Below are 13488 nucleotides of genomic sequence, written 5' to 3'. Positions count from 1 at the left end.
ATTCATATACCCATCCAAATGCCTCTTAAATGTTCCAGTTGTATCAGCCTCCACCACTTCCTCTTGCAGCTCATTCCATACACGTACCCTCTGTGTGAAAAAGTTGCCCTGTAGGTCTCCTTTGTATGTTTCCCCTCTCACCCTAAACCTATGCCCTCTAGTTCTGGACTCCCGACTCCAGGGAAAAGACTTTGTTTATTTATCCTATCCATGCCCCTCATGATTTTATAAACCTCTAAAAGGTCACCCCTCAGCCTCTGATGCTCCAGGGAAAATAGCCCCAGCCTGTTCAGCCTCTCCTTGTAGCTCAAATCCTCCAACCCTGGCAACATCCTTGTAAATCTTTTCTGAACCCTTTCAAGTTTCACAACATCTTTCTGATAGGAAGGAAACCAAAATTGCGCACAATATTCTAACAGTGGCCTAACCAATGTCCTGTACAGCCGCAACATGACTTCCCCACGCCTGTACTCAATACTCTGACCAATAAAGGAAAGCATACCAAACGCTGCCTTCACTATCCTATCTACGTGCAACTCCACTTTCAAGGAGTTATGAATCTGCACTCCAAGGTCTCTTTGTTATAAAATAAAGGTTGTGTTGTCTTTGTTGGATGTAATATATTGCAAAGGCAGATTTTAAGAGAAGTAAAACATGAAAGATCAAATGGAAAAATTAGTGGATAAAAATTGACACATTAAGGGTCACTTCAATATCTCACAATTGTTATGGCTCCGAAGGAGGCCATTCACTCGTTCCTTCAAACAAGCATCATTACTTAGTGCCTATCCATTGCCTTTTCCCCATCCCCTTGCACATTATTTCTATCGAAACGTTCATCAAATACCCTCTTGAATTCCTCAATTGACCCAGCCTTCACCACATACCTCCATCACAGTGCATTCCATACTCTTACAACTTCCTGTGTGAGTTTTCTTTCTCACATCACATTTGCTATGATCGCGCATAACATTAAATAAATGCCCTTTCATTCTTATTCTATTTTATGAGCTGCAACAGCTTCTCACTATCCATCGAGTAACTCACAATTTTGTAACCTGTTTCAAATGTCCACTTAGCTACATTCTCTATGAGGAAAACAGTCCCAACTGCTTCAATTTACCCTCATAATCAAAGTTTCTCATTCCTGGATCTATTCTTGTAAAGTGCTTCTGCACTCTCTCCAGTGCATTCACAGCCTTTCTATAATGTGGCTTCCACAACTGTACACAATACTCCAGCTAGTGTCTAACAAGTTCAATATTGTCTCCTTGCTTCTCTACTTAGTCTCTATTAATAAAGCTATAAACACTATGCCTTATTAACTGCTCACTCCATCTGTCCTGCCGCTTTCAATTATCTTTAGGGAATGAAAATGACTAGAATGGCAGGGACCAGGATGGGGAGGATGTCAAATATCTGAAGCAAAAGTTGCTTGTTTGGATCAATGCAAAGAAGTATTGTGGGAGTTGATGGGCAAACAATCTGCAGTTGGGAGTTTGAAAGTATGATTTTAAGTGTTTTGGGAAAGGAGTTTTTTTTTGCTAAGGAGCAGAGGCAAGGGAATGGTGGGAGAATGCTAATGAGAGCTATTTCAGAAGAGAAGGCAACAGGAGTTGTGATAAAATCATTGAGGAAATTTTAAGAGAAATGAGTGATGGACATTGAGATGCTTCAAGCGAATTAAATACCAGAGGTGTAAGAGAGAAAGCTGAAAGGTGAGGGCTGTAATTTCATTCTAATAGTTTTGCAAGAGAATTTGTAGAAAGCATAGCCAGGTGAGATGGCTTCAGAAAGGAGTTAGGTATCTTAGCCAAATTTCAGTCAAAGCTATGTTGCAATAAAGTCATTAATGACAAGTCTTGTTTGCAAATGGTGAAGAAAATGCAAAGGATGATTAATTCTTTGGTATTGTTTAAGATGGCAATAATAGATGGAATAATTAAGACTGGGAATGATAATTGTTGAACCCAAGCGCACATTCTGTGCAGTGAGAGGAGAATGAAATTGCTGATTGTAGGGCAAAAGCTAATGAGAGCTTGATGTGCTCTTGGAAGAATGGCAAGCATGGCGCAATAGGCAACTGTGCATTTCATTCTTTGTATGCAGGTTTGACTTTCTGTTGTGCTTGCTTTAGTCTGTTCAATTGTTTTAAGAGCTAGAATGTATATAGCTTTCAATAACACTGAAACAAGAATTATTGCTGGGTCTAATCTTTAACATTTAAAGTAGGTATATTTAAACAAGTTAACAGTTGGGCACATACATTACAGAATAGGGAGCAAGTCTGCATAACAATGAAAAAGCTGCTATATTCTATTTCTAATTGCTGTCTATTAATTTCTTTCAGTGGACTACCAGTGATGACTTATTAGCTGCCATTCATTCTGCTGGAATATCTAGTGTTGATGATATGAAATTTTACGAAGTTGCAAAAGGTGGTCAGTCCAAGGGGTAAGTGGAAAATCGTGCCAAAGCAGATAACAGTGAAATGATAGCAAGCCTTTCAGTTGTTGTGGTGTGATCAGGCAATTTAATGTTTTAGGTATACAGAGTTTCATCAGATCTGAAGAAATGAAAGTTTTTATAATCAAAGAAAGGGATGAGAGGTGATTAGGAGCTGATGGAATAACATATAATTAGAATCAGCAATTCGATTCTGAGTTGATCTTTTCACCAGACAATTGAAGATCGGGCTAAAGGCAATGGAAACACAGAATGGATGAATCTGCAGTAACTAAACACTTAAAAGCAAAAGCAAAAGCCTGTAGCTGCTGGATATAAAATTAAAAAAATTACAAACAATACAGGAGTCAGCATCTGTGGAGATAAGGAAATGGTTAATATTTCAGATCCTTTGCCAGAACTGGAAGATATTAAACTGATTAGAATTTGTAACACAGAAGCATTCCTTTTGGACTGGGCAAAAGTAAAATAATTGATTAGATCCTTCAGTTCTCCATTCAACTCTATAATGTTTGTTTTTGAAATTTTATACTATTCTGTTGGAAGCTCAATTTAAGTTTGAGGAACAGTTCCATACTTACGTATCAGATACCTAACAATCGTACATTTCATTGGGAAATCTATAGTTGAAATTTTAACTTGACAATGATAGTTGAAGTGTTAAATGTTTTCAGTAATTTGCTATTTTACATATTCACGTTCTGCTTCTCTATTTGTATTAACTTATTTCATGTTTCTTTCTATTGTTTAATGAGTTATCAAATAATCTTTCTTCCTTGAGCAAGACTTTCCACCAATTCTTTGCACTACTTATTTCTGTTTTTATTTAATATTTATTCATGTTTTTATTTCCCAGTTCTGTTGGAAGTATCCAATATCTGAAAGATTTAATTTGAGTTCTTTCTATAAACTGTTTCCAGCATTCACTTTTTTTGTTGCAAAATCTCAGCATTTGCTGTGTTTTCATTCTCAACATATATCTGCATTTTTGAAAAGGTGTTCTACTTTGCACATACTGCTCCTCGGATGCTGCCTGAACTGCTGTGTTTTTTCAGCACCTCTAATGCAGAATCTGGTTTCCAGCATCTGCAGTCATTGTTTTTACCCATATGACTTGTGGAGCCTTGCTCAATTTATATGTGAAATGTGTTGGATGGCATCCTCACCACTGTATGCCACTATATTGCATCCATAACATTTTATTTAGGAATGTAGGAACGGGACTAGGCCAGTCAGGCTGTCCACCACCATTCAATATGATCACTTCAATGCCTTTTATCCACTTCATCCCCATAACCCTATTTGCCTCTAGTAATCAAAGTTTTACCAGTCTCTGTTTTAAACACACTCAAGACTGAACTTCCATGGCCCTCTGTGGGAGAGAATTCCAAAGATTCACAACAATAAAATTCTCTTCATCTTAAATGGGAACCTTGGTTTGAGACTCCCCAACTATGAGAAATGTCTTGCATGCGTATACTCTATCAATCCTTTAAAATATGTTGTAAGTTTCAATAAGATCATCTCTAATTCTTCAAAACTTTAGAGAATACAAGCCCATTTTGCTCAAACTTTTCATAGGACAGTCCCACCATCTGATGTCAAGTTTGGTGAATCTTTGTTGCACTCCCTTTTATGGCAATAATATCTTTACTGAGATAAGGAAACAAAACTGCACTCAGTATTCCAGGTGATGTCTAATCAACCTCCTATACAATTGAAACAAGACTTCACTACTCCCTGGACTCAAATCCTCTTGCAATAAAAAGTAATGTTCCATTAGCCTTGCTAATTCCTAGTTTGAAAATATGTTCAGGAAAGAACGCAAAATCCCTTAGTTTTCTATACTGGGGATTAGGAAGCAGTTTTGTGAGTTGTAATTTCATCAAAATAAATGTCGGTCTGGAAACATATTTCTCTTGTCCTGCCTAAGTTCTTTTAACCCCTGAACTAATTATGGCTAGAGTCTTTATTGTAGAGTTGGTATAAATAATCCAGATTAAATCTAAATTAATTATCTTACAAGATAATATGTTTCAATAGTGATGAGTTCAAAATAATTGATCTGTTCATGAAGCAATTTACAACATTCAGAGGAACTGGAGAGCATTTGAAAGACATATTAATTTTTTGAGCATTTTTCATCCCTCTTCGCATTTTGTACTTTTTTTTCTCTTAACCTGTGTGCAGTGATGAGACATATCTAGTTCAGTAGTTAAAAACATTCCACAAAACTGACGTTTCAGTTTGATGAAAATTTTCTCAGTGCTGACATAAGGTCGTAAATCTAAATTGTTACATCAGTTTATCTTTTTACAGATGCTGGCTCACCTGTAGAGTGTTTCCAGTTTATCCTGTTTATATATTTCTGATTTCTAGTAGCTGCAGTGTTTTTGCATTGACTTGCACGTGTGTTATTGGCTATATAACAGGATGGAATAGCCGATGGACGACACAACAGTAATGTAGAGTCAAGTATCTGTCTTCTTGGATTCTGCAGTTGATCCTGCTTTGGTCTGCTGGGCAGGTTAAGTTATTTATGTATGCTTTAATAATTGTGGTTTAACGTAGTCCTACTCATGTGTGGTACCTGTTAAGCATGGATGCCCAAGCCTGTTTCAAAAAAGAAAAAGCAGGTTATTACTAGGATTAGCATAATATGTTATTTCTGTGAATGCTACTCATTTAAAGGTACACTGCAACTTTAATCAAGGTAAGTAGATTTTAAGAAAAATTTGGAATGCTGCATTTTAGACTTGGCATTGCCACTCTCTGAGCTGCTGCATCTGTTTCTGCCCTTGCTAGTAGACAATGCTACTGTACTCCTCTTTACTGATTTAAATGTCTGTCCTCCACCCTAAAAAACCTCCATTTTATGAATTGACCCCTGCAGTCCTGTAAGTAAACTTTTACCAAAAGACAATAGTTCTAAAGACAGTAGGGTAAAGTGAAGGCCGAGTAATATTATTAGTAGATTATTAATTCAGAAGCTCAGCTAATGTTCTGGGGACCTGGGTTTGAATTTTGCCATGGCAGATAATGGACTTTGAGTTCAATTTTAAAAAAAATGGAATTAATATTTTACTGATTGCCATGAAACCATTGTTGATTGTCGTAAAAACCCGTCTTGGTTCACTAATATCCTTCAGGGAAGGAAATCTGCCATCCTCACCTGGCCTGGGTTACATGTGACTCCATATGCACAGCAGTGTGGTTGGCTCTCAGTTGCCCTCTGAAATGGCCTAGCAAGCCATTCAGTTATACCAGTCACCAGAAAGTCTCCAAGGACAACTAGGGACCAGCAATAAATGCTGGCCACCCAGTGACACCACGTCCACAAATGAATAAAACAAACAAATTCTGGATTTAGCGGGAGCTGAGGTCAGATTTGAGCATACAATATTAAAGTTATGAAATTCACTCTCATATATGTAGGTGAGTAAGCAATGATAGTATTTTTGATATCACTTCTTCACAGCATGTATTGCCCATTGGAATTTTTTTTTGTTATCCTTCATTATAAGAATAGCTCTCTATCTGTTCTTTGTGTGGTCTTAACAGAGATCAGTTCAGAAGGTGGGTGAGGAACATGTATGTTTGGATATATTGTGGTGTTTGCAAAATACAGAATCACGAAAATTCCTTTTGTGTGTATGTAAGCAAGGGATTGTTGGATAGAACTAACTGAAGCAGTTGGAAACCATTCAAACATTTTTCAGCTTGGACTTTGTTGTATTATCCTATGTTTTGCACTTGTTGGGGATGAGGATGAGAGAGGCATAGGGAGGATGTCTTAAGAAGATTGTTAGTTCATGGTGCATCTTTCTATTCCAGGGCATATTTGGAGGGAATGGTTCAGCTTTGAATGAGAAGCTAGAAAACTAAATGGGGAAAGAAGAAAATCTAGAGTTACGATTGTAGATTTCAGTGATGAAATGATGATGATTGAAGAAGACTAGTGAAGTGTGAACGAGTATAGATAGGTTGTGCCAATTAATTCAAAAGTTTGTTGCACAAAAGAATTTTTTTAAAAAAGCTATCTAAATATATCCAACAGCTAAAATTATATTGAACCACATAGCAAAGTTTTAATCTGTTTCCCAGCACTTTCCATTATCGAGACTCCAGTCTAGGGAGATGATACTATTTCAACTGTTAGGTTTCATTTAAATGATTGACAGTTCCTTAACAAGGCAGTGAAGACAGTTCATTGAATCCTGTCCAAATCTGCCAATATGAACACTTCACAAACCCGAGGATCTAAACTTTCTTAGTTCTAATAATCCCTATATTTCAACCAAGCTCTCCCGGCCTTAAACTTTCTCAAAGCTAAACCATTATGCTGAGGTGACTTGTTCCCAGAACCTGACCTGAATTCACCTTCTAGGAGAAAAAAATAAACTTTATTCTAAACTTAATACTGACATCTTCTGAAATTAACTAAAACTTGGTTAATCCTAAATGCTTCTGAACTGAAACCAAAGTTAATGATTTTACATTTTTACTCTACTCGTTGTAAACCTGACAGTATAAACATTTTCCCAGTGATACCACAGGGATTCATAGTCACCTGCTCTGTCAAAAATGCTGAATTTAGTTATGTTCCGGAAGGGCTTTTTTTAACAGCCACTTTCACCTGAACTCAAATTCCAAAAGATAAAATTAAGAAATAAATTGTGCACCTTTAATCGCATTTTTTATTGTGTATCTTATAGTTCATTTTGATGAGGTCAGTTCTGTTTGCTTTAAAGAAATAAACTCTTATTATGGAAGATTTACTATGCACTTTTGTGGGTCTAATGTCCTCAGCATCATAGATCGTTTAAACTTAGGAATGCAGTAAATTTGAGGTGAATTCCAAGTCTGATCTGAGCTGCTATAACATAGTTTATAAAGTCAGCAGGCTAAGTAGAGGAGGAACATTATCTCTTAAAAATAGAGACTTGATGAATTTTGGAGATCTGTGATTTGTAAAGTTAGAGATTTTTTGCTTTAACAGGGTGTAATTCTATGCAGTAATATTGTTCTCAAATTCATTGTCCAGTTTAATTCTAATACAGCCAAGTGGTTCTACCCATCGATTACATTTTTCCAAAATGTAACTATATTATTGATACTTCTTGCAAAATGCAATACCTGTTTTTCTTTCTGAAAAATAGGTATGTTATTTTGAGATCTTTTTTTAACAGAGCAGCCAGTTTGAGTTTGTATTGTAGAACAATCCAATCTAGAAAGGTGGCAGTATTAGCCAGAGCAGCAATATGATCAAAAATTATAAATTTTAGAAGTGGCAAAGACCGTTACTGGTTCTTTGGATGTCCAAGAGTTCAAAAATAGTAGTATGAATTCCCTTTTACTATCCTCTCCCTGCATTTTGCCACCAAAACTATTTTGTTCCCTCTTGAATTCAGTGACATTTCCCTGGGGAAATAGTGCGCAAATAAACAATATATTGCACATTTAGCAGTCTCTTGTGAAACATAGAAACAGAAAATAGAAACAAGAGTAGGTCTTTTGGCCTCCCAAGCCTGGTCCACTAATCAATATTATCATGAATAATCAACTCAATTCCCGAGTCCTGCTTTTGCCCCATACCCTTTAATCTCTTTAGCCTTAAGAACGATATATGTCTCCTTGAAAACATTATGTTTTGGCTTCAACCGCTTTCTGTTTCAGAGAATTCCATTGGTTCTCTGTCTCTGGGTAAAGAAATCTCAAAATGGCCTACCCTGTATCTTTAGACTGTGAAGTAATACTTACTAATATCCATTAAGTTGAATTACTGGAACAATTTTACCAAATACTACTTTCAGTGGATATAAAAATCATAGCCAATTGATCTGCAATATTTATGCTATGTTCTGTGGACCAGCTGCTGACGTAGAGTTTTAAGGCAAAAGCAGGTCATCAAAGGGAAATCTAAGAAACTTGAGTCCAATAATTCCATCTCTCTGAAACGGCTTTAAAGTATTTCCATTTTACTACAGATTGTAATTGGTAGAATTACATGATCCTTGTTACAAAGAAATTTCAGATCTTTTCGATTTGACCATTGTCACCCCTGCTTCTGGGTTAGACTCTGCTGAGACTATAATGGGAATTAAAGTTTTTTTAAAGAAAGGATAAATAGGAATTAATTAGAGCAGTATTCTCAAAGTAAATTTGCCAAATTCAATAAGACCAACTATCATATCATCAGTCAAATGCACAGGTAGCTAAAGCAAATACGTTGCACTGCAAAATCTGGTCTAAATCTAAAGAATCTGGACAATGTTTAGATTTTAATGTGCTATTACTTTCTGTGGCAGTAGATAAACCTGCATTTGTTGTTATTTAGACTTGTCCATGCACATTTAGTTCTTAAAAAGCTATGTGCATCGACTGATTGAAAATGTGAGTTGCAAGGGCAGCTGGGCACTTAGGAGATGAGTGAATGTGGTACTGAACTGTACCTCTTTAACTAGACTAAAGGATTACAAAATATGAAATGACTGAGAAGGATAATGTAAATTGTAGGGCTGAATTTTATATCAAAGCACAGAAAAAGAAATAGAAGGAAATAAAAACTGGATTCAGATTGAAAGAGGCAAAGGAAAAGTTTGAAACTAATATTTTGATTTTAAATTAGACAATTGAAAATTCTCCCACTTACTATGAAAACCTAAAGAATTGGATTCCATGTTTGTATTTGGTACTTTTCAGTGCTAAATAGAATAATCTCATTTAGAAAGGGACATTGACTTGAAATGACTGGGCTTAACTTTCAATGGCACATCTTGTTCATTTCTGCCACACAAGTACTATAGAAACATCACAGCATTCAATGCAATTAAGAGTTGATGTACACAGTGAGATTGCTGTTTTTCTTGACAACTCTTTAACTATATATCCAAATTTCATCTAAAATTGCATATGAGAAAAGATAGTTGCTATTAATACTGACATTATAATTACACTGCATTCTGTCATTCAGCTCATGACTGCATCAACACTAACTTGCATTTATATAGCATCTGTAACATAGAAAATGAGCAGCAGAGGAGTGTTGCAAGTTAGCTATGTGCATACAAATATTTCTGTCTCATGCTCTTAAAAGGCACAGGTAGTGCACTATTGTTATTGAATTTCTTATTTTGGACTTTAAAAATTAACTATGTTTTATAGGTTTGCTAGTGTGACATTGTCTTTGAAAAGTGATATACAAAGATTGTTAAAGATTCTTCCAAAAAAAGAAGTTCATGGAAGGAACCTGGATGTCCGGCATTTTACGAAAGCAAATTACCAGTATTTTGAAACCCAGTTCATAAATGGTGAGTTTTCTGAAGGTTAAGCATTTGAAATTCTGGTCATTCGATATTTTCAGGGATAAAAATTGGAAGTGCTGGAGAAATTCTTAAGCTTCAAAGAAGAGTCATACTGGATTTAAAAAGTTAACTCTGTTTCTCTCTCCATAGATGCTGCCGTACCTGCTGTGTTTCTCCAGCACTTTGTTTTTATTTCAAATGTCCAGCATGTAGAATACTTAGCTTTTATTATAATAGTTTCAGGAGTCTGACTGATGAAGTAGGCTATAGAACTTTTAATTGTAGAATAATATTAGACTTATTCTTCCACTTTTTCATTTATGGTAGTTTTCCTGAAGCTACTTCAGATAGTTTCTCTTAGCACAGTGATAAGACTGCAGTCTAATGTGATCTAGAATTTGTAGTTACAAGTTTTTAAGTTTGCAGACATATTTTATTAGAATTAACATTTATCTCATTCTAAATTGAGTCCAATATAAATTAGAAATGACTGTAGGAAGTTCTGAGTGATCAGTTTAGTTAGTAACCTGCTCATTGCTGCAACAGAGTTTATTATTTTGAAATCCGGAAGAGAATTTGATTAGATTGTAGTTTGATACTGTTATGGTGTTATTAATATGAAGTATCTGGACAGAGTGGACTGGGAGAAACTACTCCTGCCTATAAGTAGACCGCGAACCAGAGGGCAGAGTTCTTTTTACAAAGAAGAAATGCAACATGGGGCAAATCGTTTTCCACAAAGTGGGTACTTAGGGTATGGAATACACTTCCTGGAACTGTGGTTGAAGCAATTTAATTGAGACATTCAAGGGGGTGATGGATGAGTATTTAAATAGAGTCAGAGAGATGTACAGCATGAAACAGATATTTTGGTCCTACTCATCCATGTCAACCAGATATCCTAACCCAATCTAGTCTGACCTGCGAGATTACAAGTGGAAGGAAGGATGCTGACTCTGAGTATTTTGACTTAGTCACAATGCAGTCCCAAATGCTTCATTCTGCACAGAAATAAAAGTCTTAAGGTTTTGTGATTGAGGGTGTTTATAGGATATTGGCAAAATCAGTTTATCCCTGTTTATTGCTTATCCCTGTTTGTCCATGATACATTGGTGATAAGTCACTTTACAGAATCACTGAAGTCAGAGTCACGATGATATACATTGGAAGGGGAGCTTGCATATGTCATTGTTGCCTTGTCTAAATTATGGATTTTGCAGTTTGGGAAGCAGAGAGCAAGCTGCTACAGTTGGTTCCACAGGATAGTGCAACATCGAGGGCCGAAGGGTCTGTGCTGCGCTGTAATGTTCTATGTTCTAGTGCATATTGTAGGTGTGCATGCTGGGGGGCTAATGTTTTCTAACAGTGGAGAGAGTGAATATTTAAAGTAATATGGACAGGACAATTCCAGGACCCACTCTTAGATTGGTTCAGGTTATATTCAACTGTAAAGATTGTTGGCAGTAAGAGACCTCCAGGTAATCTGTGGCTCACTTCCCATGCCATCTACTGGTATGGTTAAATAGTGCAACAATAGAAAGACCAAGATTGGATGTTTAAATGTTTCAAAAGGAGTGGACTCAAATGTGGGATAAAAACAGAAGTTTCAGGAAAAGCTCAGCAGTTCTGGCAGCATCTGTGTAGAATAATCAGAGTTAACATTTCGGGTCTGGTGCCCCTTCCTCAGAATGGGGATGTTTGTAAAACAGCGGAATTGATTAATCCATTGAATCAAAAGACTTTGTTAAATAGAGAAAATAGTACAGATAAGAAACAGAAAGGAGCTAGAGGAGGATAGAATTGGACAAAGAGATAGAGGTATAAAACTTGCAAAAAGAATGAATGTTCATATTGCAAAAATATCATCATTGCTTAGTAGGTTTCACTAAACATCAGAAACAGAATTGGAGAGTTGAGAATATTAATAAATATGGAGTACTAATAAATATGGAGTGGTGTGATATTATAGTCATAGCGACCTCTCTGGTTTAGGCAGGATTGAGAAATGTAAACTCACTGGAAGAGAATGGTGCAATTAAGACCTTAGTGTTGAATCGTTAATGATATTGCAGCACCATATGCTAAAGGTTGTCTATGGCAGAATGGAAACGATAAATTATCTACACGTTATTGGTCATTAACTGCAGAAATTTGGCAAAGGGAGTGAATTTCTCATAAATTTGACACACATGCCCACTCCTTCAAAATTCCCTCAATCTCAAACCTTTATTTTTTAAAATATCTGTAATTGTTTCTCACTGTTTCAACTTGTCGTCCTGCTTCTACTCCATCAATTTGTTTAAGCTTATAAGCAGGAATAAGATCATCTCTAGGCAATTTGTTTTTTGCAAATTTTGTTGAGTAATAATGAATAGCCATGGAATGCTGCTTTGCTGTTTTTGTTTTGAATAGTGCCATGGAGTTTTTTTAATATCCATCTGAGATTTCAAATGGACTTCAGTTTAACATCTCATACAAGGATCCTGCTACGACAGTGCAGTACTGCAGTTGGGTGCTACATTGAATTGTCAGCCGATATTATGTGCTGTTTCACTGGAGCACGGTCTTATCCCATAACCTTCTGAACTAGAGGCAAGAATGTTACAAATGACCCAAAGCCAGCTGATATATTTAGGATTCTGTGTTCAGTTTAAGTTGTATTGCATCAGGAAAGAGGACCAACCTTGGGGAATGTGCAGCATTTGATTGAGGTGATTCCAGGAATGAGAGGTTTTCGATAAGAAGGACAACAGGAACTGAAACTGCCTTTGCTAGAAAACAATGAGGAAATTTGATAGATATGCTCAGAATTGAGAACTATTGATGAAACACAATTCTTTTTGACATGGATGTAGAAATAATGGCATTGCTTGAAGCAACGGAAGATACAACTATGCAGAGAAAGAGCAAGGAAATGGGTTAGTTGTAGATTGCTGGTTGTATTTCTTACCGTTCAGGCTGTCTGTTCCATCTGTACAATGTTCTTCATCTTACAGCAATGGAAAAATCAAAGTTGCATTCAGCACACTGCGATATTTTTGGTTGCAATGGAAATGACAACCAATTTGTATTTGATCCTGTGGAAGAAGGATATCCAGGTATGCTGTATATATTTGTTTATTATCTGTATTCTCATACCTTTGTTTTATGTGTCTGGTCTGCTTGTGTGTACATTCCCACCCTACATTTTCATGTTTCAACTCACTAGTCACTCTCCTGGAAGCATTGGTTGATTGCTGATATTTGGTTCTAAAAATGTTCAAAGACTATTTTTAGTCCTGGGGGGTGTCACAGCCAAACAGAATCCTGCTCTCTGCAGCCATGCACACACATGCTGCAGGAAATTGATTCAGTGCAGTTGCATTGATTCATTTATATCCTTTGTTGATTGGATGCTGACACTAATTAATTGTACTGAAGTACTTTTTGCTTTGGCTAAGATCAATAAACTAAGTTTGGAGCAGAAATTATTCTTGGTTTATTTCAGTTTTGTAGGTATTTTTAATCACCTTGATCAGACATGTGAATTACACCTCTGCAGGAGGTTGGACTTGGAATTTCTGATCCAGAGGCAGGGGTGTTACCATCGCATCACAAGAACCTTTTTTTGCTTTTGTGTAATTACTACCTGAATAAAGTTGCTGTCCAGATAGCAACCCACATGAAACTCAATTCCATCGTCATCTGTTGTGTTCTTGAATTCTGGGAATAATGTTTT

General features: G+C 36.4%; 1 protein-coding gene across 5 annotated transcripts in view; it reads left to right on the top strand.

Moving 5' to 3' along the window:
- Nucleotides 1–13488, top strand: part of LOC122563131 (cleavage and polyadenylation specificity factor subunit 6-like) — a 92584-nt gene that overhangs the window by 4736 nt on the left and 74360 nt on the right. For all 5 annotated transcript variants that reach the window (XR_006315494.1, XR_006315495.1, XR_006315492.1 and 2 more), the window contains exons 3-5: nt 2351–2454; nt 9631–9776; nt 12767–12868. Coding sequence is in view for 1 of the 5 variants with exons in the window: in XM_043716581.1 (XP_043572516.1) it covers nt 2351–2454; nt 9631–9776; nt 12767–12868 (352 nt within the window). In the remaining 4 variants the exon portion in view is untranslated. The remainder of the gene's footprint in view (nt 1–2350; nt 2455–9630; nt 9777–12766; nt 12869–13488) is intronic.

This window comes from Chiloscyllium plagiosum, chromosome 26, assembly GCF_004010195.1.
Source record: "Chiloscyllium plagiosum isolate BGI_BamShark_2017 chromosome 26, ASM401019v2, whole genome shotgun sequence".
NCBI lineage: Eukaryota > Metazoa > Chordata > Chondrichthyes > Orectolobiformes > Hemiscylliidae > Chiloscyllium > Chiloscyllium plagiosum.
This window is presented reverse-complemented; position numbering and strand designations above follow the sequence as displayed.